At 36.4% G+C, this 26,828-nt stretch overlaps 2 protein-coding genes across 7 annotated transcripts; both read right to left on the bottom strand.

Moving 5' to 3' along the window:
* Nucleotides 1–1,226: 1,226 nt before the first annotated feature.
* LOC108332813 (protein SPOROCYTELESS) lies at nt 1,227–2,543 on the bottom strand. The gene is made up of 3 exons (XM_017568115.1): nt 2,061–2,543; nt 1,623–1,829; nt 1,227–1,460 (listed from the first exon to the last, which is right to left on the bottom strand). The coding sequence occupies exons 1-3, from the start codon at nt 2,541–2,543 to the stop codon at nt 1,227–1,229; spliced, it is 924 nt and encodes a 307-aa protein (XP_017423604.1).
* LOC108334194 (tRNA (guanine(37)-N1)-methyltransferase 1) lies at nt 2,424–24,993 on the bottom strand. 6 transcript variants are annotated; one of them, XM_052870599.1, is made up of 11 exons: nt 24,093–24,993; nt 22,699–22,797; nt 22,002–22,121; nt 21,728–21,894; nt 18,738–18,808; nt 9,881–10,023; nt 9,240–9,351; nt 8,296–8,408; nt 8,102–8,152; nt 7,276–7,369; nt 2,424–2,548 (listed from the first exon to the last, which is right to left on the bottom strand). In XM_052870599.1, the coding sequence occupies exons 1-10, from the start codon at nt 24,936–24,938 to the stop codon at nt 7,283–7,285; spliced, it is 1,809 nt and encodes a 602-aa protein (XP_052726559.1). In that variant the 5' UTR covers nt 24,939–24,993; the 3' UTR covers nt 2,424–2,548; nt 7,276–7,282. The 6 variants fall into 6 exon arrangements, with proteins under 6 accessions (XP_052726559.1, XP_052726558.1, XP_052726557.1 ...); XM_052870598.1 differs by lacking the exon at nt 2,424–2,548 and adding an exon at nt 5,939–6,833; XM_052870597.1 differs by lacking the exon at nt 2,424–2,548 and adding an exon at nt 5,939–6,837.
* Between the last annotated feature and the right edge of the window lie 1,835 nt (nt 24,994–26,828).

Raw genomic sequence — 26,828 nt, forward strand, 5'->3', positions numbered from 1 at the left:
TTGAAGACACCCTTAAGTTGATCTCATTTTTTCTTTTCATGTATGGCAGAAATTAATTAAACCTTTGATGACATGCTTAAAAGATAGATTATCTATACATGTACACAATGCAACAACTGAATGTATAGGGGAGAGATCATGATTATGTGTGTTGTTGAGAGGAAGAGATGAACAGTGAGAAGCATTGCCAAATGTACAATAGCAAGCTAGAGAGAAAACAAAAGGAAAAAAGGTGAGCATAAGAAGGACAAGACGATAAAGGCACCCTATGAAAAAGAGGTGGAAAAAGCTTCCACATCCTTACTTCTACTGACACTCTCCTGCCTTATTGCCTGAACATATTTATACCCATCGCAGACTTGTCCTTAGCATGGCTTCAAAAACATAGCCATAGCCTGGTGAGGCATACAGTATATATATTACTCACTACTCAGTACTCACCAGCAGCAGCCACTCCTACTACTATGGAAAAAGAAACAAAAGGTGATTGTGCTCAGGTAGTAACAACTTGCATTGTTTTCACTTTTTTTTCTTTGTATTTTCGTCTCATTTTTTGATTCATTTTCCTGCTTTTGTAGGTGCCAGATGAGAATGCCAGTGTAGGGTTGGCCCTTGGCATTTGCATCCATTCTGATGAACCCTTTTCACGTTTTTTGGAGCATTCTCTGAAGGCACTACTTAACTCCCATAAACGGCAAGACAGAGATGCCAGTCATGTGTTTCAGCACATAAAAGATGTAAATTAACTTTAAAACAGAAAGCCCTTGTAACATATAATAAAATAAAGAGATGCCTGCAAAAGTGTTGTATCATGTGGAACAGTTGCTAGGGTTTAGAGTCCAGAACAAAGAGAAAACTTTGCCTAACCCCGATAGAAAGTTGATCAATCCATGATGTTATTTCTGTTTGTTTTTTGTTTAGAGCATTTTGTCCTACATGAAAAACTATTATGAAGACTTCTCTTTTCTTACGACACAATAATATCATGTGAATATATATATATATATATATACCGAACATTAGTTATGAGTAGGGATCAAAATAGAGAAAAGAAATGGGAAAATATTAAATGACATAATCTTGTGTAGGATAGAGTCATAGAAGGGATTTTCCTAAGGAGGACATGCATGGAATTGCTCAGCTTGGTATTAGTTTAACAACAAAAGGAAATAAACATAAAAGCTGTACTTGAGCAAACACCAAAAAGGGGATCACTACATCTGCTTCTAGCGTGAGAGCTTCAGAGACAAATCAATATAATTAGAAGCAGAATCTCCATAGGCTGCAGCAGTGATAGAAGAAGCTTCACCACCACCTACACCAACTGAACCTATTGTGGGCAATTCCAGCTCCTTGGGAGTAGTGCCTCTGCCATCTTTTCCTGGGAAAAACTCATATTCCATGAAAACCCTGCCACTCGCTGAGTTTCCCCTCCTGTGAACCGCAACAACCTCTACATTCTAACATGACAAAAAACCAACCAATTTATAAGCCCATTTATTAAACAATCTTAATTTCAAAATGTACACAGTTTTCTAAAAAATTAGCTACACTAAAGAATAATGTTACATTAAACATGTAGCAACATCCATCATAAAATAAATCAATAGATGTGAATCTACCTCATCATTGGGAGTTGCACAAGCATAAGCACTAGCAGAATCATGCCTGGCCAGTTTGTCATAGAAATCACCGGTTTCCCCAACAAGGCTTGAGACAGAAGATTGGGGCATAAATCCTAGAAAATCATGGCCATTGGGCCATATCTCTAAAGTCCTCTCCCTCCTTGCATTTGATCCCTTTTCATTGTCTTCATTGAATCGTGTTTTCTGAGACAAATACAGCAATACACATACACACACAAAAATGATCAACAAACAATGAACATAAAAATATTCAACACTAGGATTATCATCAACATTCAACAGAAATTAAGCAAAAACATTCTTAATCACAAGCCGTTAATGAGAAGCATGATTGCTTGACATCCAAATTAATGACCTAACATATAATTTATTTATTCATACACATGCCATGGTGTCGAAGGGAGTGATGTATACCTTGAGGCAAAAATCAAAACATTCAGGTTGAGAATGGAGATTTGGAATTGAAGAGAGCTCTTTCGAGGTCTCGAGAGGGGTTCCAACCAAAAGTGGAGGACCAGATCCATAGGAACCATTACCAACAACCCTGTTAGGAACTATCCAGCTCCCACCAATAGTGCTGTTTCCACTGATCACATGTTGTTGAGGGCACTGAAACTGAAAGCCAAGGTTTGGTGATGGGTGGCGCTGAAAAAGTTGTTGTTGATGATGATGATGATGATCATGGAGGGTAGTTACTGGTGGTAGTACTCCAGAAGAGCCTTCACTCATCTTCTTCCAAGACTCTTGAATCCTCAACCTTTCTAACTGAGCCACACCCAAACCTCTCTGGGGTGGCTTCTTTGGACCCTTCCCATTTGTCCTCCTACTCCTGCTTCTGCTTCTTCCAGCTTCATCCTTTCCATCTTCTTCATGGAACATGTTGTGCTCAGAAGCCATGGTAACTGTTTGAAGAAAAAAGAAAACTCAATGCAACAGAAGAGAGAATGTGTTTGATAAATGCTATAGGCTTTAAGGAGGTGCGATATATATAGAGAGAGAGAAAAACAAAGAGAGAGAGTTCAGTGAAAACAAAGCAGAAACTGCCTGTGTGAAATGGTGAAAGGACAATGGATATGCGCGTGTGTGTGTGTTTTGCTTTTGGGTCTTGTATTTGGTTTTGTTTTTGCTTTGTGTTTTTGCTAGTTCCACACTCCCAAATGTTTCTGCTTCTTCCAGATAACAATCTCCTTTTGCTTTTCTTTTTTCTGCTTTTGTCTTAATTAAGTAAGGATTTTGGGCACATCATCACGGTGCTCATGTTATTATGAGTTTCTACGGGTCTAAGCGGTAATGCATTTAGAAAACGGTCTTTTGGCAATCATATGGAGTAAGATTTGATCATGAATTATGAGAATCTGCCTATGGAATAGGCTTGTAATGATGGTCTTTCTATTCTCATATTTGGAAACGAGAAAAAGTTGAACCCATGTGGTGCCTTCTAATGTGGGAAAATTTCTCTCCCTACACAGTTTCCACGCAAAGCCTATGCAATTCCCTGTGATTCCAAGATATAGTTAATGTGATCTTCTATTGTTGATTACTTACATGGAGAAATACTCCTACCCAAAAGAATGTTCTATTCATCCAAGTAATCGTTCTATTCAAAATATCCATGTCGTTAGTTATTTCAATATAGACTTCAATCTATAATACTTCTTAAATGATCAAGGATCTCATGTACTTCTTACTTTGTTTAAAACCCTAATAAAGCAATACTAAACTTCTTATTAACTGTATCTTTAAGATTAAAGCCAGACTACAATATGACTATGAAGACATATTTGTAGATTAAATTATTATCCCCTTTTAGTTATTTGATTAGTTTGTTTCTTTCTTTTGATTATTTAATTAGTCAGTCCCAGCATTGTTCATGTGATTCAGACCAATAAAAGTAAGTTTTACCTCTTAGTTTTACCGATATTTTAAGTATGATTCTGTGATTATTTGTTCCATGCAATCTGGTATTTTCGTAGCCTCTGTTGCAATATTTATCATGTAAAACAATCAATGACTGATCAGTGTTAGTTTAGTTGTTTAAGAGCATTATAAGTATCACTGCCATGAAATTTATATAACTTATCCTGTGTTGCAACTTCCACTTATATCCATATACTTAACTACCTCAGAATTTTTTGTGCTAGTATTTTCTTTTGTTGGAATTTTACTATTCGATCAATATGGGTATTTTCCACCACCCACAACTTAGTTATGAAAACCAAATCACGTGATATGTTGATTGAAATAGTTGGTCGCAATTAAAATGTTTCATTATTCACTGTCATTCTTTGAGGATAAAATCTTTCACCATCATTTCATCACCGTCTAATCCTAAACCAGTCAATATCTAATGTTCCTCATCAATTAATGCATTGCAACAAATTGGAGTATATTTTGCAACTCAAACTTAAGCAAATTAATGAAGTTACTGAATTAAAATCAAATATGAATATCAAATTAAAAAAATCTAAATCTTTCATCATTTCTCAAATAATAGGAAGGTTTATACTTTCCTCTTTTATTTTCTTTAATATCTCCAAAATAGAGTGCACATTATTAATTAGTTCTAATTGATTCCTTATGATTATGCAAGGAGACTCTGCAACAATTGTTACTTAAAGGAAATTGAATTGGAGTACAGTACTATAGCTAACTAACTAAGTAGTATCTACAGTGTATGGCAATTAAATTTGACATGCACGCCAACAATGTTGTGGGGTATTCTACAAGATATTCGCAAAAGTGAAACACCAACACGCAAATCCTATGAGACCAAACCAGTATTGCAAATCTTAACTAAGAATTGGTTTGGAGGAGTGTGTGTGTGTGTTTGGGACATAAAACCCAAACCGCGTGACCAACCCAAGATTTTTTTATCTGATGTACATACATTAGAAGGTGGTCTAAGAGAGAAACACTGTTTATTTATGCAGTAGGGCCCACTAGAAGGTGTGGTCCCATGCCACGTGGAGAGCTGGTGGGTACAGAATATAGGCGGCTGAGAGAAGAGGAGAGAGAATTGGCACGTGTGAGAGAGAGAGAGAGGGAAAGAGAGAGGGGGCATTGCTGGGATTGAGCAGACATAGGTGGATTCTTGGGTTCCTGGAAAGCAGATTGTGCCCTTCATTTGCATGGAAAAGAAAAATCATTGACATTTGTTTGTTTGGGATCACTCTCTCTTCTTGATGCTGTGGTGGGGCCTTCATTTGCATTTTCTAACTGGGGACCACTTCATACAAATATTGTTAATTAACCTTTAAATAATCTACTACTCTTTCTATTCCCAGTGTCTCTGGTATCACCATAATCACTAAGTTAGGACAAATTATTATAAAAACAAAATAAACATAACCATGAACGGTTCGTTTTTTTAACTACCATGCTATGGTATCTAGATTTTGGAAGGGTGTTTGATATTTAAGTATATGTGATTATAATATGGATGGAAAAGGTTAGACAGGACCAATTAGTGACTAGCTGAAAAATTAGATAAGTTGTTAGTCTGAATAACTAAAGAAATTTAGTAGTCAAAAGTCAGTGATATCTATCAAAACTTGGTCAAAGTTATCATAAACCTGGTAGCAACAGAAGTGTTTTGAATTGATACTAGAAAAGTGTTTCTATAGTTTTCTTTTATTCAAAACATTATGAGATACATAAAGTTTTATATCTAATGTATTTATTATGCAGTTTTAATCTTGAAAGATGTATAATAATCATTTTATACAAATTTACCCTGCAGTTGTCCTCATTTCACGATTTTTTGCATAGGAAAAAATTATAATTCTTCACATACTTGAGTTAAAATTTTGGTTTAACTTTACTAACTTGGTTGATGACGCTGCTTAAATTACTAATTTTTTTTGTAAAATTGTTATAAAATTCCTGATAAGAAGCTACACTCTTTGTTGTTGAAAGAAATTTTTGACGGTTATACATCCGATAGAAATTACTGCAATAGTTTTTATAGTGTCAGAAATATCGCATAACATTTTAACAATTCCGTCTATCAATGTTAACGACAATGATATGCATGTGTTAGAATTCTAAAAATGATAAACATGTTATTTTAACGCATTTGCAAGAGTTGAAATTTAAAGTTTTTTCGTATAAGTTATGTAAACGAAACATCAATCAAATATTCATTATTAAAAAGTATAGGAATAAAAACACCACTAATTTTATATTTATTTATCACTTGACAAATGATTCAATTAGTTCAACTATAATTGAATTAATGAGCATCTCCATTAATACAATACTAATATAATGATTGCCTACAGTTTAAAAATAATTGCTTCATCAGTTTTAATGGAGATTTTCATAATTTAAAAATTTATGATCAAACCAATATGGGCATGTGTGGTGGTTAATCTGTCCAGAGTGGGTGGACAAATAAAGCTTGTGTTTGTGAATAAGGATGAAAAGAGGAGCGGGTGGCCATGAAGTGGTCTTATGACTGTGGTCTAGACATATAACCATACTTTATTTCATAAATATAGAGGAATCCAGCATCTGAAATGAGGCTTCCCGTTGTTGTTTTTTAGCTACAAAAGGGGGTGGTTTAACGAGGGAGAGGGAGAGAAGTGGAGGAGGTAAGCAACTAATACAGATTGTTTGTTTGTAGAGATTACCATAAAGGAATGGAGCAGTTAGAGTAACTGTTGGTTCTGGCTTTATGCAACTTGTGAAGGACCAATCCATTTTAGTACAACATTGCAAGAGATCCCTCCCCTACAACTCCGATTCCCATTTCCCTCACATATCCATACCAATAAGACAATCACAAGGGAAGGACCACCCCACGGAGATCATTATTTAGATCTCAATCTGAACTGAGATTTGCTCTGCTTTCACCCTCCCATTTTACCATTCTGCCCTCACCTACCATCACAATGGACACTTTTCTCCTTCGCACAACCAACCGCATAGTGGGCAGGGAGTACAAACATAATACATAGGGTTGGATATATATAGTACATGTATCACACAAGATTTTGATGAAAGGAACAGGATCGTAGAATAGCATTTGTGCTGCCTGGGCCGGCCGGCTAGTGTTATCCGGACCATCCAGGGATCACAGGATCAAAGAATTGAGTGAGTGCTTGAGAGAGCATTCATTGCAGAACAGAAAGGGCGTGTTTTTTGGATGCATGAAAATGTCACTGTCACCTGGTAGTTGTGCTGGACCTGCCTAAAGCAAAACAATTATAAAACAAAAGGCCCAGACATAAAAGCAATGTGGTCTGGCAGATGCCCCAGACTCCCAGTAAATCAAACCCACACCCACAGATCCCTCAGCTGTCCTCCACCTGCGACCTATCACAGTTTTACAGATGATATACGTATATGCGTACATATACATACGTACATGTACATCATAAAGATCCATCATGTACACACGCAGGTTCTATTGAGGGTGGGGGATCGTCTAACAACAATAGAGTTAAGTCTAGCTCATTCATAGAGAGAACCTTCGTCGCAAAATTGTAACTCACTCGTCCAAATATCATTTTGCTTTTCTCAATTTATGGTACAATATATTATACAAACAGTCTTGTTAGTTTATAATAATCTGAGCAAAAAGATAAAGCATTTCATAAATCATAAATAAAACTAAATGAGTACCAACCTGTACTTCAATTGAGGTCTGAGAGGAGACATGTCAAGCAGCATGGGGCCACACCCAAGATGAGAGAGAATAGAGATGCAGTGGACCCCGTTAGCTGTGCATGAACAAACTAAGCGTCAGCTGTACAAGAAGCTTCTGGGAGCAAATTCAAGAGCCACTATAAATGACATGAAAGGATCTTCCCATGCTGTGAAACTTCAAAATCAGATTTAGTTCAAGATATTTTGGTCTTGAAATTCAAATTTAATAACATGTTATTTTTGCTGAGATTGGTTGTTGAGACTCTGCGGTGTCTTCATTCTTCTAGAGGTACAAGGCACTGGGTCGCACTATTAGTAGGTCCATTCGATATTTCTAGAATAAACGTTCCTCTCCCTTTGTCTTGTTCGTAAAAATTGAGGAACATTTACAAATAAAAGAATTTGCAAGTTTGAATGGTTATATGCCGAGATAGCATTAATAATATGAAATAATCATATATAGTATAACAATTTGTCCTATTTCAATAGGATAAAAGCAATTTAAACTAAACTCAGAACAAGCCGGTCGCAGCTCTAACAATTCAATATTAAGGACTTGTTTTTTTTTTATATCCACTAATTAGTAATGCTAGAGACCTAGAGGTTGGAAAAATAAACAAGTAAATACCTCATGTTACCAATATATACAATATCAATTTAGACGACTAGTGCAACGGAACAAAATTTACTTCGTGCAATGAATCAAATACTGCTTAGGTATCAACTGTGGTATTAGCAAATGCTACACTTTTAGGGAGAATAAATGATGCGCACAGCATCCATTTTCCAGGAGCAACAAGTCGTACCCGTCGCACGTCTACGTTGACTGCTACTTCTACCAGCGCAATTCTTATTCTCTGCACCGGAAGAGGTTTATTAAGATGTCTTTAGAATAAGGTTCAACATATAACACTAGCCCAACAGCAAAGTAAAAAATAAAAGTGATTAGCGATGTCCAATCAAAGACCCTACATAAATATACACAATATCAGCAACCAACCTCGTGAAAATCAAATTCTGGATCTCGCGCTTTGGAGAATCCATACACATGGATCATAGGAAAAGTATATTCCCCATCCTTGGGTCTATTTTTGTATATTCCCCGAAATGCATCTGCAGAGGAAGCCAAATATATTCAGAAATTAAATATAGATATTATAGTTGTTTACTCCTACCGAAAGCAACTAAAAAAATTGTAGCAGACCGAGTACAGCAACTCCCAACTGTCCTAATCAGTGCACGTGTTCACTTCATAGGACAACTCTAGTGACTAATCTCATTCAGAGACAAACTAATTCTCCACTAACAGATAGACAAACAGCACATCAATGACCAAGCCATTAATTAAGCAATTATATGGTGAGATTTTCAAGACAAGGAAAGAGAGGGAGTATCTCGTTCGCATAAGCGTTAATGCTATTACTTTAACCCCCATTAGGTTTATAGAGTAAGATTATCTTATGACCAAAAATTAAGACGAGAGTAGAATTATTGGCACGAGTGGTGATGCTTTTACTGTCTCCATCATAAGGAATATTTTGACCCAAGATCTGTAGTTAAATCGAGAACATCATATACAACTTCACGTTCTTTTGGGCAAGGCTTTAACTTATCTATACATACTGCTTTTTGCAGTTTCCAAGTATTCCTCTCAATAAAGGAATATATTTATGTATGTATGCAGCAACGAAGAGTGAACAGACCATTGCAACCCTCACTCTACTCAGAACTACTTGAAACATAGTCCAGACAGTAAGGAAAAACAGTTTGCCCCGATTCACCCTACCCTCCAAAACTATCAACCATTGCTGGAGGAAAAATTAAGAGAAGTTCCACGTATTTATGAGTACCATTCAGAAGACAAGTGTGGGATGGATCAAAATTGGACAGTGCACAAAAAATATTGTACAATAAAGAAATAGTGGTCTTGTGAAGAGAGGCAACCTAGAAATTCTGCAGCTTCACTTGGCAAGTTCATAACCACTTGCGTGATGGACTGAGAAACATCACTGGCATAAAGAGACTTAATGAACCTTCTTCCATCCATGTTGAAGACCTAGAGAAACAAACAAATGACATTAGTGAGCAGGAAATTTCATCAAGAGAAGTAGTGCTGTCACATGCAGATTCAAATCAAACTTCGGCCAGGGTTTTTCCATCAATTCATGAAAAACACTAAAATAATCAGCACGTCCTTTTTAACCATTAGTCACTCACATCCTATGAATCATGATCAATTCAAGAAAGGAGTGGTGCCCGAAGACACTGGTAACATACACGATGCAGTATTTCAAATCCTAATAGGACATTTTATATTTTATTGTTTTCGTGTGTCTTTTGTGTCCATTCTTCTTAGCTTCACACTCTAAGATAATTCACAACAGTTTTATACTTAAAAAATCTACAGAAGTCCAAAAATGTTGAAGAAAAGACTAAATTGCTGTGCTTTTAACATGAATGAACCAAGAAATAGCAAATCCAAATTTGGATTCCAATTCCAACATACTTATTTTCATTATTATCTCTTCATGTGCAAAAGTCCATAAAACATCTTAAAGAAAATACTCATCGAACATGGATCATACCTTAATCTTCTTCTCAAGTTTATTTAAAACACTATTTCTTTCCAGATACTCAACTGCATATGGATTTAAGTCATTAGCAAAAACACGCTTAACTATCCTCGCAGCAGATATGGCTAAGGGACCAACTCCCGAGAAAACATCACCTGTCAAATGATGATGCATGTGTAAGCAAGCCATGAATATTTTTTTCGTCATGATTAACATAAAGAACATTCCATATTAATGCAAGGGGGAAGGATGTGTTAATATTTCAAACCTCTGACAGCAAATTTTAGATGAAGTTAGTGCAGACTTGGTATTCATTACCTAAATTAAGAAAATTATTAGGGAATAATCATAAATCTTGAAAGCCTCCGGAATTATTTTTTTCCCTGGCCAGCCTTGTATATTTCAATGTCTAAGGGATTCCAAGTAGTTTCTCTAAAATATTATCCAACAGGTGATATGCACATGCATTAAAATCTTTGGAAAGCTACGAAAAGAATTACATCATTGATGACATACTTGCATCCAGATTCTGTATTTAGGAATTTGATGCTCTTACGTGTTAGAATAATTTATCTTGATTATCTAACTTGTTCAGATAGGTTAACAAGTCAGTCTTTAAAGCTGCTTTGCCTATTAACATCAATTACCTAGATATAGCCTTTTCTTTGTACACTATTGGTATTTCAGATGTAATATTCTTCTATAAATAACCAGGAACAACAAAGAGATAATCAATCTTTGGAACCCTTTTCTATCATTTTTCTTTTCGTAATTTGCAGTTGTCCACCGCCATCAACCATCATCCTATGTTGCCGTCTCTCCATGGTCATTGTTAGAATAAGTATTAAAACTGGGTAGAAAATAGTTGTGTTGGGAACTACTACTATTGTAGCTAGTTCTGTACCTAGGTTTCTAGTTCAGTCTTTTGGTTTTTCATCTTCTCATTGTATCAAATTTCTACCAATATAAATGAGATCATAAGAGTGGTGTTTCAAGCCCTCAAAATATACTATCTCTTGTTAATCTCAAGATAGTATCAAAGCTAGTCAATCTTGCTCTACTGATCTCAGTCTTCTCCAACACAGTTTTTGCCACAGTTTGCCGTTCACCCCCAACCACTGTCACAATTTTCTCCCAGGATCACTGGATCTAAACCATCTCCATGAGCAACTGTCACAACCTCTGTTGGTTTCCTCAAACTCTGACTAAAATGTCCACTGGACCTATTCTCTCCTCCTCTGGAACTCCTACCATTACCTCTAAAAAGTTCAATGAGAAAAACTATCTCTCGTAGTCTGCCTCAATTGAAATGTGGTTCCTAGGCCAAAGTTACCATGAGCACCTTGAACAAGATGGAAGCAATGTACCTTTTAAGCAAGCTAAACAATGAAACGTATTGATTGTCAACTTTGTGCCTTACCGTGGCAATTTGTAGAACCCAAATTACTGGGTTCTGTTAGATCTTTTAAGACTCACAACTCTTTTAGGAAAAAGACTCGGAATATTTTTAAAAGATATTCAGCGGCTTTACAACTTTGCAAATAGGCTTACCACTCTCAAACAAATTGCTCATGACATGGTTGGTGTCTTTCATGAGTGAAACTCAATTTGCCGATAGTTGATGGAACAATAGACCTAACAAACAACAAATTTATCTAAGATAGGCTTTAACCCATGACTCTGATACCATGTTAAGAAGTGAATTTTAAGCCTAACTCAACCCTACCAAACCAGCTTATAAGATGAAGTTTGCACCTAGTTATATACTAGGAAATCACCATATCTCTAGTCAATGTGGGACTTCAAACAAACATGAATCTAAAGAGTTATAATATTTTGGATTTAGTCCGCATGTGTTCTGTTTTGTGTCCCCACTTATCAAAATTAAAAAAAAAAATGGTCCTTGAGGACAGTAAGCATAGTAGTATTTAGACATTAGACTGTGAGTGATGTCAACCAGGTAGGCATGTTAGACCTTATTTTCCTAAAAGGTCAAAATCAATATGTAATTTTGTTTTTCTATTATCCATTCTCATATTTGGGGACCAAGTCAGGTCTCATCTTTTGGTTTTTAGATATTTTGTCACATTTATTGATGAATATTCTAGATGTACTTGGATTTATCTTATGAAAGATTGTTCTGAACTATTGAGTATCTTTACATCCTTTTTGAATGAAATCAAAAATCAACTTGGTCGGGTAATTAAAATTTTAAGCAATGACAATACCAAAGAGTATTCCTCCTCTATTTTCTCTGCAGTCAAGTTCACATGACATTTTACATTAGTCTACTTGTCCTCACACACCTTAACAAAATGGTTATGCAAATAGGAAAAATAGACTTGGTTGAGAGTACCCTATTGCTTGGTGCTAATATACAAAACCACCATTGAGGCAATGCTATCCTAATTGCTTGTTTTCTTATTAATAAGATATTGTCCTCTTCTCTTAGCAATAAGGTTCCTGTTCCATTCTTTTTCCAAATTATCTTCTCTTTTATGTTTCTTTTTGTGTTTGGTTGTGTATGTTTTGTTCATGATTTGTCTCTAGAGTTAGATAAACTTTTTGTTTGTGCTATCAAATGTGTCTTCTTGGACTATTCTAGACTTCAAAAAGGGTATCAGTGTTATTCTCTTGAAACCAAAAAGTATAGTTAAGTCTATTGTTCCTAGTGCTTCTGTCAATCTCAATCTTGATCAAAATCCTCTTAAGCCATCCTCAAAATACTTACCACTTCAGTACCCAAATGACAAGACCAATTTTCCAAGATGAATCATCTACTTCAATTTCTTCTCAATCATCACTCAATACCACGACTCCTAGTGATGACGATTCAAGTTGACTCATTGTTCTTCAAAAGATACTCGTTCTACTCAAAACCCACATCCTATTTATAACTTTCTTAGTTGTCACATGTCATATTCCTATTGTTCTTTCCTATCCTCAATGTCTTCTATTACTTTTCCCAAAAATGTGAATGAAGCCCAGATGGCAACAAACCATGATTGTAGAAATGCAAACTCTTGACCAGAATAATACATGTGAGTTCCAGGTGATCTTTTAATATACTTCAGTATGCGAACAACTGCATCCCAATGGTCTTCACATGGGGAGTTTAGAAATTGACTCACCACACTAACTGCGAAGGAAATGTCAGGACGCGTAACAGTAAGATAGTTTAATTTACCAACTAGTCTTCTGTACCGTTCAGGATCTGAGAAAGGCTCCCCCTGATTTGGTAGGAGTTTGATGTTAGGGTCCATAGGTGTCTCAACAGATTTACAGTTCATTAACCCTGTTTCCTCCAAGATGTCTAACGCATACTTCCTCTGAGATATGACATACCATCATTGGATTGTGCTACTTCAATACCCAAAAAGTACCGGAGTTTGCCAAGATCTTTGGTTTGAAAATGATGACAAAGGTGTTGTTTCATCTGAGAGATGCCAAGATAGTCGCTTCCTGTGAGAACAATATCATCGACATACACTATTAAGTACATACATCCAGCACTCGAGTGGCGATAGAACACTAAATGATCCGCTTCACTGCGAGACATACCAAATTGTTGAACAACACAACTGAATTTACCAAACCAGGCCCGAGGAGACTGTTTTAGGCCATATAAGGATTTGCGAAGACGACATACCAATCCAGATGACTCCCCCTGAGCAATAAAGCCAGGCGATTGCTCCATATAAATTTCTTCATGCAAATCACCATTGAGGAAAACATTTTTGACATCAAGTTGGTAAAGAGGCCATTGTCGAAGAGCGACCATGGCAATGAATAGGCGAACAGAGGTCATTTTTGCCACTGGAGAAAAAGTATCACCATAATCCAAACCAAAAATCTGTGTGTAGCCTTTGGCAACCAGTCGAGCTTTCAGACGATCAATTGTGCCATCAGGACCAACCTTGATAGCATACACCCACCTGCAACCAACAACAGACTTTCCAGATGGTAATTGGACAAGCTCCCAAGTTCCACTTTCCTGTAAAGCACTTAATTCATCCATCATAGCTTGACGCCAACCAGGATGAGTTAAGGCATCACCCACAGATTTGGGAATTGACACAGCAGAAATGGATGAGAAACAAGTATAAAAAGATGGAGATAATTTGTGGTAATTAAGAACAGTATAATGGGGGGATGGGTTACGGGTAGAGCGTATACCTTTACGGAGGGCAATAGGCAAGTCAGACTCAGTTGCTGGAGCCGGAGGAGTCACATGAGGCGGCACCGGAAGTGAGTCATGAGGGAGACAATTACGGCGACTATAAACCTGAAGGGGTGGAGGTGAAGGATGATCCTGTGGTAAATGAGAGTCTAAAGAAGGAGAAGACAAAAGGGGTGGAGCATCACCAGGAGGATCACAGATAAGAGGAATATCAACAGTAACAAGGAGAGGTACAGAACTAGAAGATAGATGTGAAAAGTAAAAAGAAGACTCATCAAAAGTGACATCAGCAGAGATAAAATGACGATTGAGGGAAGGGGAAAAACACTTATAGCCCTTTTGTGACCGTGGAAATCCTAAGAAGACACATTTTTGAGACCTAGGAGATAACTTACCAAGACCAGGACTAAAATCATGAACAAAACATGTAGACCCAAAAACTCGAAGAGGTAATGGATGCAGAGGGTCTTGAGGAAATAAGATAGAATGAGGGATTTTGTTATCTAGGACGGAAGATGGCATGCGGTTGATAAGATAACATGCTGTGAGAACTGCATCACCCCAAAAACGTGAGGGTACTTGACCATGAATCAGAAGTGTACGAGTTGTTTCAATAAGGTGTCTATTCTTGCGCTCAGCCACCCCATTTTGTTGAGGGGTATAAGCACATGAGGTTTGGTGAAGAATGCCATGAGAAGCCATAAACTGTTTAAACGGTTGAGAAAGGTATTCACGGCCATTATCACTACGTAAATTTTGAATAGAAACCCCAAACTGTGTTTTTATTTCATTGAAAAAAGATTGGAAAATAGAAAACAACTCAGAACGATTCTTCATTAAAAACAACCAAGTACATCTGGAATAGTCATCAATAAAGGTAACAAAATACTGAAAACCTAAAATGGACTTAACACGACTAGGTCCCCAAATGTCAGAATGAACCAATGAAAAGGGGGACGACGCCCGTTGTGAGACACTACGAGGAAAGGAACTACGAGTATGCTTCCCTAACTGACAAGACTCACACGACAAACTTGATAATGTGGACAACCTCGGGACAAGTTGTTGTAGTTTGACAAGACTAGGATGACCGAACTGAGCATGAAGAAGGGATGGTGACTCCATGACTACGCCAACATGTGGAGAAGGGCGGAGATGATAAAGGCCATGAGACTCACATCCTGTGCCAATCATGTGTTTCGAACTCCGGTCCTGCAACCAAACAGAATCTTTAGTAAATGAAATAACACAATTAAGTGTACGAGTTAAACGACTAATGGACAATAAGTTGAAGGGAGACCCAGGGACATAAAGTACATGATCAATGGAAAAATATTAACAGTACCAATACCATAAGATGAGACTCTAGACCCATCAGCCATTGTTACCGAGGGTAAATTATCCAGACATGACAAGGAAGAAAACAAGGACTTGTTACCAGTGATATGATCGGTGGCGCCTGAGTCAAGGACCCAACGTCCGAGGGAGTGAGTTAGACCAACAAAAGGTGTACCTGTACGTGCAACAGATGCAGATGTAGTGGAACCAGAGTGCTGATGATCCTCATACCATCTGAGAAATTCGTTAAAGATTGCAGGTTTGTCTACGGTATTAGATGAAGTAGGATGGTCTGCAGACGGTGATCGGGGAGGTGGATCAGAATTTGCCATTGCTACAGGTCGAGGAGGACGTCCATGGAGAGCATAACATCTATCAATCTTGTGGCCTAACTTGCCACAATGGTCACATTTTGGACGTCCTTTACTTGGCTTGCGAGACCGACTTCGATCATCACGTTGAGCAGCCATAACAGAGGAATCATCAGTATGAGGAGATGTCTCAGTGACGGGTTTGCTCGGTATACGCAAAAGAGCAGAACAAGTAGAAGTAAAGTTGGGTATGACAGGAGAACCCAAAATCTGATCACGGACATGAGAAACATCATCAGAGAGTCCGTATAATGCCAACAACATGAAGAACTTTGATCGTTGTTCCAATTCTTCAGCAGGAGTGGAAGCAGGAGGCAATATATCATTAAAGTCATGAAGAAAGGCATGAATTTTACCCAAATATTCTGCCATGGGACCAGGATTGCGCGAACCAATAACAGTTAATAGATTCTGACAAACACCATAAAGACGCTGAGTGTCATTTGTATATAACAACTTCGCTTGTGCCCATACTTCTGAACATGTTTCATAGGATCGAAACATTTGTTTCAGTGAGGAGTGAATGGTGGACTTTATAACAATGCATAACTGAGCATCAATTTTCATCCAGCGGGAAGTGTCATCTATGGGAGCAGTAGTCACATTTTGAGTAAGATGATCTAAGTACCCCTGACTCTTCAACCAAAGTTTGATGTCGGACGCCCATGTTGCATAATTTGTGCCATCTAACTTGTCAATGGACAAGTGTACATTCACATAATTGGTATATATTGAGGGATCAGAAGATGAGCCACCAATAGAGGTGTTTGTAGACGAGGAAGACGCCATAGAGAGGGAGAAACCCTAAAAATTCAAAGTGCTCCGATTGACGCAACGACCACAGATCCAGAAAGAGGGCGAGGAGGCGATCACGGCGGTGCTGATCGGCGACGGAAAGCTCCGGCGATGCGCCGGCACGCGCGGCGGCAACGGCGACTCTTGCGGCGGCGCGTGGAGGTGCGTGGGTGGTCCGTTTGCCGCGATCTTCGTACCACGGTGGTCGCCCGGCCGAGACGATTCCGATGGTGTGGTCGCCGATCGATTCTGGAACTCCGGCGACGGCGGCGGCGACAACAGCGGCGGCGACAACAGCGGCAGTGATGGGTGCCGGAGACCGTGGAGTTGACTAGAACTATTCCTGTGCTCTAGATACCATATGAGAAATAGAGAAGATTGGGAGAAAATATCCCTTGTGTGTTTAGCATACACATAGGGTAGTTTATTTATATTGTAAGATATGGGCCAATGCCCTTAATACAGAATAGACTAAGCCCAAATAACAGAAACACACATCTTAACATCTAACAGCCATGATAGCTATTCGTCATTGGTCACTTTAATTGGATATTAAAAATGTCTTTCTTCATGGAGACAACAAGGAAATCAACATGGAGCAACCTCATGGGTTTATTGCTCAGGAGGGGTCTGGTTTGGTTTGCAAGTTGTGTCACTCTCTATGGCCTCAAGTAATCACCATGTGTTTGGTTGGGAAAATTGAACTTGATGATTCAAAATTTTAGGTTGAAGCATAGTGAAGCGATCATTCAACTTGTTATTGTCATACATCTCTTAGGAAATGTGTTTACTTAATAGTATATATTGATGATATAGTTATTACATGAAATAATGTTGCTAGAATATCTCAACTAAATGAACACTTATGTGTAAACATTTTAAACCAAGGATCATGGAAACCTCAAAATATTTCTTGGGTATTGAAGTAAGCTCAATAAAAAAACATTGTAGTAATCCTTCAAAGGAAGTATGCTCTAGCATCTTAAAAGAGATAGATATGATTGGTTGTAAACTAGTAGATACTCTTATGGACTCAAATCAGAAGTTAATGATAGAAGGTGAATCATTCTTTGACCTATAAAAATATAGAAGACTAGTTGAAAAACTGATTTATCTTACAATTACTAGAATTGATCTATCTTTTGCAGTTGATGTTGTTAGTCAATTCATTAAGGCTCCATATATTGACCATTGGAATACTATCATTTGTATTCTAAGGTACCTCAAAAAATATCCAGGACAAGGTTTGCTATATAAAGATAAAGAAAACATCTAAATCCCTAGGTACTACAATGCTGATTGGGCAAGATCCCCCTACTGATAGACGTTCTACTATAGTCTATTGTGTTTTCCTTGAAAGAAATATTATTTCTTCGAAAAATAAGAAACCGAATGTAGTGTGGCAATCAACTGGTGAAGCTGAATATAGGGCAATGACGTCCCTTACTTCTGAATTTGTATGGGAGAAAAAACTCTTTCAAGAACATAACTTTTGTGAAATCTAGACCATGAAGGTGTATTGAGATAACCAAGTTGCTCTCCACATTGCTTTCAATTCAGTTTTCCACTAGAGAACTAAGCATGTAGAAATTGATTATCATTTTATTCAAAAAAATTGTAAAAAATAATTGTATTGAGTTTGTAAGATCAACTTGCAAATGTGTTAACCAAGTCCTTAAAGGGGTCTCGGATCAAGTTTATTTGTTTCAAGTTTGGTAGATACAATTTGTATGCTCCAACTTGAAGGAGAGTGTTACAATAAGTACTAAATCTAGGTAGAAAGTAGTTGTATTGGAAATTACTACTGTTGTACCTAGATTTGTACCTAGGTTTCTAGTTCAACCTTTTGATCTTTCATCTTGTATCATTATATAAATATGAGATCATAAGAGTTGTGTTTCGAGCCCTCAAACTAAGAAAACTAATCCTAGAGGATAACAAAATATGATCAGATTTAAATATATGATAATATATGTTCATATATTCTAATTTCTAACAGTTTTTTGTTTTTCAAACTCCCACTCAAAGCAAACAAACCAAAATGTTGTCAATTGTCATCACTCGTCTGCATTTGACATCAGATTGCTCTGATCAGCTATATTCCACTATGAAAGAGACAATAATGAAAAGAAATTGAAAGTGGTGATAACATAAGTATGCATCTTTTACAAGAGTAGACACATACAGACAACATCTTTCCGTGTGAAACCACTCAGAAGCCTTTGTCTTTCAGTTCCAAGCCTAGAACTCCAATATCTGCACAAAAAAAGAAAAGAAACAAAAGTGGTCATTCATACTCTTGAATTTATTTTTTACCTAATTTCCTGGGTATGTTTTGAAATTTGGAATAAATAGATATTAATTTACCTTCTATTTTAGACTCCATATTCATTGAATGAAATTTCACAATAATAATCAGTATATGCAAAACAGTGCAACCAGTAACTGACTCATGCAATACTATAACACTGTAGGTCCAGTAAGGCCATCAATGACAGATGGCCGAAGGCCAAAGTTCTGCCACATAAACATGCAGCCTGTGCCAACACCGTAGCTGGCCTCACTTCACAAGTTGCCAATGGCAGAGGGGTCAAAAACACCATATTATAGTGTTCTTTTATTGAACAACATTGAGGTCCAGTGAGACAAAGCAACCTATCTAGTGTTTGACTCGAAATAAACACAGAATAATAATGGAAATAATTTTGTTTCTAGGCCACTTTGAGTACAATCTAATGCCTTAGTTTCCTTTTACAAATCTGTAGCACAACCTGTATATCACTGTAGCAGTTGCATCATTGTTCTAGTCAAAGATATTGAGAAACTCTAAGCTAGAAGGATTCAATGTGTTGTTATAATGATATAATAGATATATATTTATCAACCTAGAATCAGTTAATATCCACCCTTTTTATTTAGGGGTAACGGGTCTTGTCATGCAAGATGAAACAAAGTAAGGTTTCTTACCCTAAATGGGTATTATCGTGTCCAGCACCAAGACCGAATATATCCAAGTACTCGTCCTATAACCAAGATTTGCTATCTTGGACAGACCAATCATAACATATAACTGCCAAATCAAAATTAATATAATAATAACCTAAAAGCTTCCTAAAACAGAATAGTATCTGTCCAAATTATATTCTAGCCTATCAATGCCTCCTATTACAGAAGCAGTTTAAGTTTTTGTTTAATGTTTGGGACCTCAATTTGGTTTGTCTAGGGGGTTTTTTTAATTAAGGATTGGGTTGGATCGAGTCAAACAACCCTAACCCATATTTCCACCATTTCTGCCATGGTAGCTACTTCTGGTATGGACACCACATGAGACCTGGCACACCATCACCTTAGAACGGCAGCAGGTTAGAAATCTGCCATCACAATCCACCATAACTGCTTTGTAACAACAGTGACTTATATTTAACCTAAAATTTCCTAGTATGAAATTGTTAAGAAGTGGACTTTAAACCTAACTCAATCCCACAAAACCATCTAGTAAAGTGAGGTTTGCACCCACTTATATACTCTAAACTGACTTTATCACTATTTGATGTAGGACTTCTAACACATCCCCTCACATCGAGATATATACATCTTGTGCGTGGAACTAGATATTAATGGGTGGTCTGATAACGGCCCAATAGCGAGAGAAACAATATGTCCAACAAAAAACAAATTTTACTAGGATAGACTATAAACCTGACTCTAATACCATGTTAAGAAGTGGACTTTAAACCTAACTCAACCTCACAAAACTAGCTTGTAAGATGAGATTTGCACCATTCTAAATTAGCCTTATTACTAATCGACGTAGGACTTCCAACATAAATTAATATTAAAAACTTCCTAATAAAGAATTATACCTTCCTAAATAAGATTTTGGCTCATCGTCTACCTTCACTTGAAAGTTATAAATCTATCTAAACACATAATGCCTTAGTAATCTATAACAATGAATAACGGAGATTAGTTTTGTAACTGTTTTCTGTATATAGATTTTTTTTGCCACTTTTACCTATGGAACCTTATCTTCATCAACCAACTTCTTAATTTCCATGATCTACAAGAAACTATCAATAATGAACAGTCATGATGAAAAATTGGGAGTGTTTGTATTGTATGATCATAACAAAAAAAATTAAAATATTTTATAACTATTTTTAGTGCATATTTTATTACAATTTTACATCTTATGTCTATGTAATTATTTTTCATTGTAATAATAGTTACATCAAAAAATTTAATTGTATCCATTGTTTTTTAATTGTCTGCCTTTAGCAATAATTTAAAGGAAAGAGATGCAGAACGCATGGAGAGTAGGCCAGATTGAGACAGCATATACTGGTATACACATGACACTGAAGGATCTAAAATGTACAGTTTGTAAGTGTTCTTTTATAAACAGAAAGATACATATGAATGAATCAATACCATAACTATATTAACAAACTAAACTACATGTAAACGAATAGAAAGAGAGAATCTAAAATGTAAATCTGTCTATATTCATGGGACCACCAACTACCAATGCCTGCCAAAGAAAATCCCTCATACAACTTTTCAACATAAAGTCAAATTCTACATTTCTTAATGGTGAAGCAGCCCCATGGCCCTAGATGAATACGGCATATCTAAGGAGAGGTAAAAGGTGTGATATACCTGGTCAATTTTAGGGAGAGATAAAGATTAATAGAGAAAGATTAAGTACAAACCTAGCAGCAGAGCATGAGGGGCGTGCATATTGTGGATTTGTTGTGGAGAGAGAGAGAAAGAGAGAGACTATAAGCCTAAGAAGACAAGAAGGCAAGCTGGAATTACGGTTGGAATGGGAACTGTCAGTGTTTTTTATTTATATACCATTGTACATACAATAAACCAAAATCTTTGATTCCGATGCTACAGTGATAGAAATATTTTCATACGTAAGTCCTTCCTTTTAGTTTCTCTTTCTAGCCGCTCTCTACCTATCACATGGTTCCTAGCCTACACGGAGATTTCAGATCAGGTAAGGATATAATTGTTTCACCAGTCTTACACAAACAGAATACAATCAGAGTACTTCAACAAGGTTATGCATGCCTACATAATACCAAACAATTTTCATGAAATGACAGTAATTCAGCAATTAGTAAATCAAGCCTTCTATGTTGGTCAGGGATGGAAATAAGAGCATACACTGTTGCTAAGTCAACCTGAAAGCGAAGTCCATTCTCAACTACTGTAGTCACAAGAGAGTGGTTCCCTGCTAAAACCTCGAGCTGCATAGTCCTGTACTCATTTTGAATGGAATCAATCTTGTTCACAACCGATTGTATCTTTGGCCTATTTTTATCCAGTACAACCTGAATTTGAAAGTATCCTTTCATAAATTAACTCAGATAAGAATTTGTAATACATTTTACATTTCACATTTAATGCAATAACAAAAAATTATTTCTAAAACAAAAACCTTTGCTATTAGCCTCTTGTATGGTAAATGTTCTTCCCTCAAATTTAAGTGTGCTATATGACCAACAGACTCAAAAGTTGAAGGAACAATCATACCCTCAGGCAACAAGGTCTCCAAAACCTGCAACAATAATATTGACCTGATCATTTTATTTTATTCACAATTTGAAGTTGAATAAAGAACACCAAACAGGTAAAACTGGTCACAAAAAATGTTTCTTGGTTGCATACATGAATATGAATGTAAATTTAAAATATAATTGTTGATGTATCCTAAATCAATGGCCTTAAGCAAAGTTTCCGAATAGATAGATAAGTTATACTCGAACAATTAAGGAAGGTGATGTAGGATTTCAAAACAATAACTTTAAACTATCTTCACAATATACTCAAACAATTAAGGAAGGTGATGCAGGATTTCCAAAAAATAAGTTTAAACTATCTTCACAAGATGACAAAATTTGTACTTGTGTTAAAAAATAGCCACATGGAATGAAACAGAAATGTCATACTACTTTTATTAGAAGTAAATGTCCAAGTCAAGCAAATCATATGGGTGAGAAGTTTGTTTTATAGTGATAGACCAACACACGTGTGACCCATGCAAAGAGAAAGAATAACATGTACAAAGGAAAACTTAGATATACACACCAAAACATAGATTATGTGTGTAATACTGTGTCCTTGGTATAATATACCTCGGTCATCTGCCAGTAATCATAGAATAGTGTCAGCTTGCATCTAACTAGCTCAAGGGTCAACATTGTATTCTTTTCTGCATACTCCTTCAAAACAGCCTGTAGACAGGACGAAAAATATAAGTGATTAGATGAAATATAGATGCCAAAAGCACATATAGAACAAATTTTCAAAATATTATTAATAAAAAAACATGCACATAATTGTGATTTATCCCATTTTAAACTAAGATGGAACATGAAAAATGAGGAGATATCCAACATCAGGCCAATATAATAGTATCAGTATCTAATGAAAATTTTAAACTAAATATAGTTTGGTAACAGCTCACTAGTTCACCTTTGGCCTACCACTATTGAAACTTGTAGAAGAGCCATTAAATAAGATTGTTACTGTGTACTTCGAGGACAAACAATATAAGCTTTCTGCAAATATTACCAAAAATAACCCGAAACTTACACGAAGGCCAAGATGGCCTGAGTAAAGTCGCATAAACTAAAAAGAATGTCAAACAAAAGGTCATGATAGTTAAACTAATATGATTTCAGATTACAGCACACCATAGCTTCACAATGTATTGCATATTTGTGGGTTGAATACCTCCTTTATTACTATTGATAATCCAATTTGACCAACAGCAGGAAAAGAAACCTCCCAGTCCCATAAAAGGGTTTGCGACGATAAATTAAAAAAGAAATCCCTCCTTACTAAGTTAGATAAGGTTGTGCACTATCAAGTAAAATGATTGATCTTTGACCATACATACCTTCATTCAAATGAATGACAGATTAGAACCCACACAACTCTCACAAAAATTTGCTAAGGGAAGCTATATTATGGCTAAACACAGAACTATATCTAGTCAACTTTGAAAACAGAAAATATGTGACTTCCCTAATTCAATGCTAGAGCATTTACAAGGAACTTCGCTGCACCAACAGCATCACCAATCACATTTATGATTTGAACATGCCTAGAACCTGTCTGGATAAACATTTTCATAATACTTTAAAGACAAGAAGATAAGAATGAAAAATTAAATGAGTTCCTTCATAAACTAAAACTAGTTTAGACATAAAATAATTTGTAAAAGTTCTCTCACGTCACCTTCTCTAAAAAAATGTTAATGGCTATGGTTAAACTAATTTTAGAATCTTCTTTTATTTTTCATTCTCATTTTTCTTCTTCCAAGAGTGTTTACTGAAATGTTTATCCAAACGTTCCTTAATCATTATAACTATAATCATCTCGTTTCTTCGCCAATGTACACAAAACAAAAGTTGAAAAACAAATCACACCGATAACACAACAATTGGCACAAAAAAGGCGTATATGCAAACAGTGAAAACTCACAGAAGAGAAAGAGTGATTACTGAAACAACAGAGGCACCACCTTAATTGCCTCAGGCAACTCCTCCACACCGCGACCCGCGAAGCGTTCGTCCAGAAGCAGCAACCTCGTCGAGCCCCTCCACTTGCTACTGACAAATTCTTCTCCCAGCAACTTCCTCATAGCAACACTATCTTCTTCTTCCTCCTCAACAACCTCAACCACGGCAAAACCGTTCTGCCCCACGCGCCTACCGTCTTCCACTTCCATCCCCTCCTTCCTCTTTTTCCTCTTCTTATTCCTGTTCGGCCGCGAAATCTTCGCGAGGTTGCGGAACTTCACGAATCCGCGCGAGTTGAACGTCCTTGCGAGTTTGTCGCGGTACAGAACGGGACTCAGAACGTCGCCATCTCCGTCGGCCTTACCATGGATCCGGCGCTGCACCGAGATGAGAGTTCTTTCTTCTTCGTTATCGAATTCGCCGTCACCGCTAATTGGCTGAGGTAATAGAGGAGCGAGGCTAGGGTCGAGGTCATCGCCGGGGACGCGGGCGATGTTGCGGACGCGGGGCCAGTTGAGGAGGTGGCCGCGGAGTCGGCTTTCGAGGGCGGAGCATTCGGCGGAGGGGACACGGAGGGCGGCGAGGAGGAAGACGCGGGTGAAGACTTCTTCCCGGAGGACGGCATCGTTTTGATTTTGCGATGATTGGGATTGGGAGTGGGAGGGTATAGTACCTTTACGGAGGGAGGGTCCGTAGGAGAGAGGGGTTGTGGAGAAATGTGGGATGAAGAAAGTTGTTGTAAGAGTATGAGCAAGGGAGGGTTTGAATGTGTTAGGGAACAAGAATTTTGAGGGAAGGAGAATGAGATGGGGTTTTAGGAATACGTTGGTCATGGTCATGCCAACCATCCCCTCTGAACTCAAAGAAGGGGAAGATTTAACATATACATTGGGACTCCATACTCATATCATATACATTACACGTTAAGACTCTCACCCAAAAATTTATATTCACGTTAATACTTGTTTAATATTTAAATTATAAGTACTTTATTTAAAAATACAAATATAATTTAAGGATACAAACAATTCAAAAGTTATTCTTAACTTAAAGTTATTAAACATGAAACGTGAAAAATCAGTTTACATTTGATATAATGATTATATATGACACCTTCTTTAAATGTTCATGGTTGAAGAATCTGTTTACCTAAAATGTTACTAGAAAAAAACCTATTGCACAAGAATACTAAACAAGAAAAAAAATATATTCAAGTTTAGGTCTCTATGGCCGAATGACTAAGAACTAAACATTAAAAATCATTCAAATAACTTTACTATATCATCTTCCTAAGGCCGACCATGAACTATTGTGCCTAAATAAAAAAAACTTGCAGTTTCTTCCTTGATCCTCGTGTTTTTTTTTTTTACATTTACTTTCATATCATAGTAGATGTGAAATATGCAAATTTATGGAACAAAGAATTTTAAAATTTCCAAAAATTGAAATATACAATATTTCAATTATTTATAATTGAATTCTTTTCATTTTTAAATAGTACGTGTGGATGGAGTAATTGAAATATTTTAAATTTTAAACTTTTTAGTTTGGATAAAGTAAATTAATTTTTCTTTTTAAGATAAAATTTTATTTTAAAAATATTTGTCTTTGATAAGGATGAAAAATACATATTTTCAGACTTATTAATTAGCTCAAATTTGTAATTATTCATGAAATAATGTGTTTTTCTTATTAAAAAGTTGTAATAAGAAGTAAGAAAGTTGTTTAGGCAATTGTACAGGAACTTATACATCAGTGGAGTGCTATTAGATGTTTCTAGCTAAGTTAGCATTTAATCGCTCAGGTAAAAAGATTATTATTCGTTCAGCGCACCAAAACAATTCGTTGAGCGAATTATGGACAGTTAAAGGATATGCAGTTGATTAATTGCTCAGCACATGATACTTGTGTGCTGAGCGAATTAGTTAAATCAAAATTGACTTTTAAGTTCGAGACAAACAGAAAGAGATAAAGAAGAGAAGTTTCGGACAGAGGAAAGAAACGAAAACATCTCAGGAACTTCAAGAGACTACTTCAAGACATCATTTTTGCAAGGGATTGCTTCAAATGTGTACGTTCTAGATGACTAGGAGTAGTTAAATTTCTCTTTAGTTGGAATTTGATGTAATGAACTTACTTTGATGTAATTTTCTTGTTCAATATATTGTTGTTCATTCATATGCTCTTTCTTGAATTTATTATCATTGTATGGAAATATAATGTTATTTGAATGTCTCTGATTACTGAAAAGTAACTTTGAACATGGACAAAGATAGAGCACCCAAGTGATTTGGGATCTAGAGATAGACTCAATAACTTGGTCATTCTTAGCATCGGACTTAATGCAAATTGTATGTTAAATTGATTAAGGGATTAGCAGTTATTTATATTAATTTAGAACTAGTTGCTAAGGGATTAGGACTAGTATACCTTGATGTGAATGTTTGAATGAAATAATGAAATATTGAACAGAGTTTTATATTCATATGATTCATGAAACCAAATTCCAACGAAGTTTCTTTTAAATATAATTCCTTGCACACCAACTGTTTGATAAAATACCAAAAAGTATTTCTTGTGTTGTTTTGTGCATTTTGATGTCTAATTGAGTTATAAAAGAAAGAATTGTCATATGTTGCACAAGTCCCTTGAGAGAACGATACTCTAAACTTACTCTTTATTACTTGGAACAATTTGGTATACTTGTCAAAAGGTTAACAAGTTTTTGGTGTCGTTGT

Source organism: Vigna angularis, chromosome 11, assembly GCF_016808095.1.
Source record: "Vigna angularis cultivar LongXiaoDou No.4 chromosome 11, ASM1680809v1, whole genome shotgun sequence".
In the NCBI taxonomy this organism is placed as follows: domain Eukaryota; kingdom Viridiplantae; phylum Streptophyta; class Magnoliopsida; order Fabales; family Fabaceae; genus Vigna; species Vigna angularis.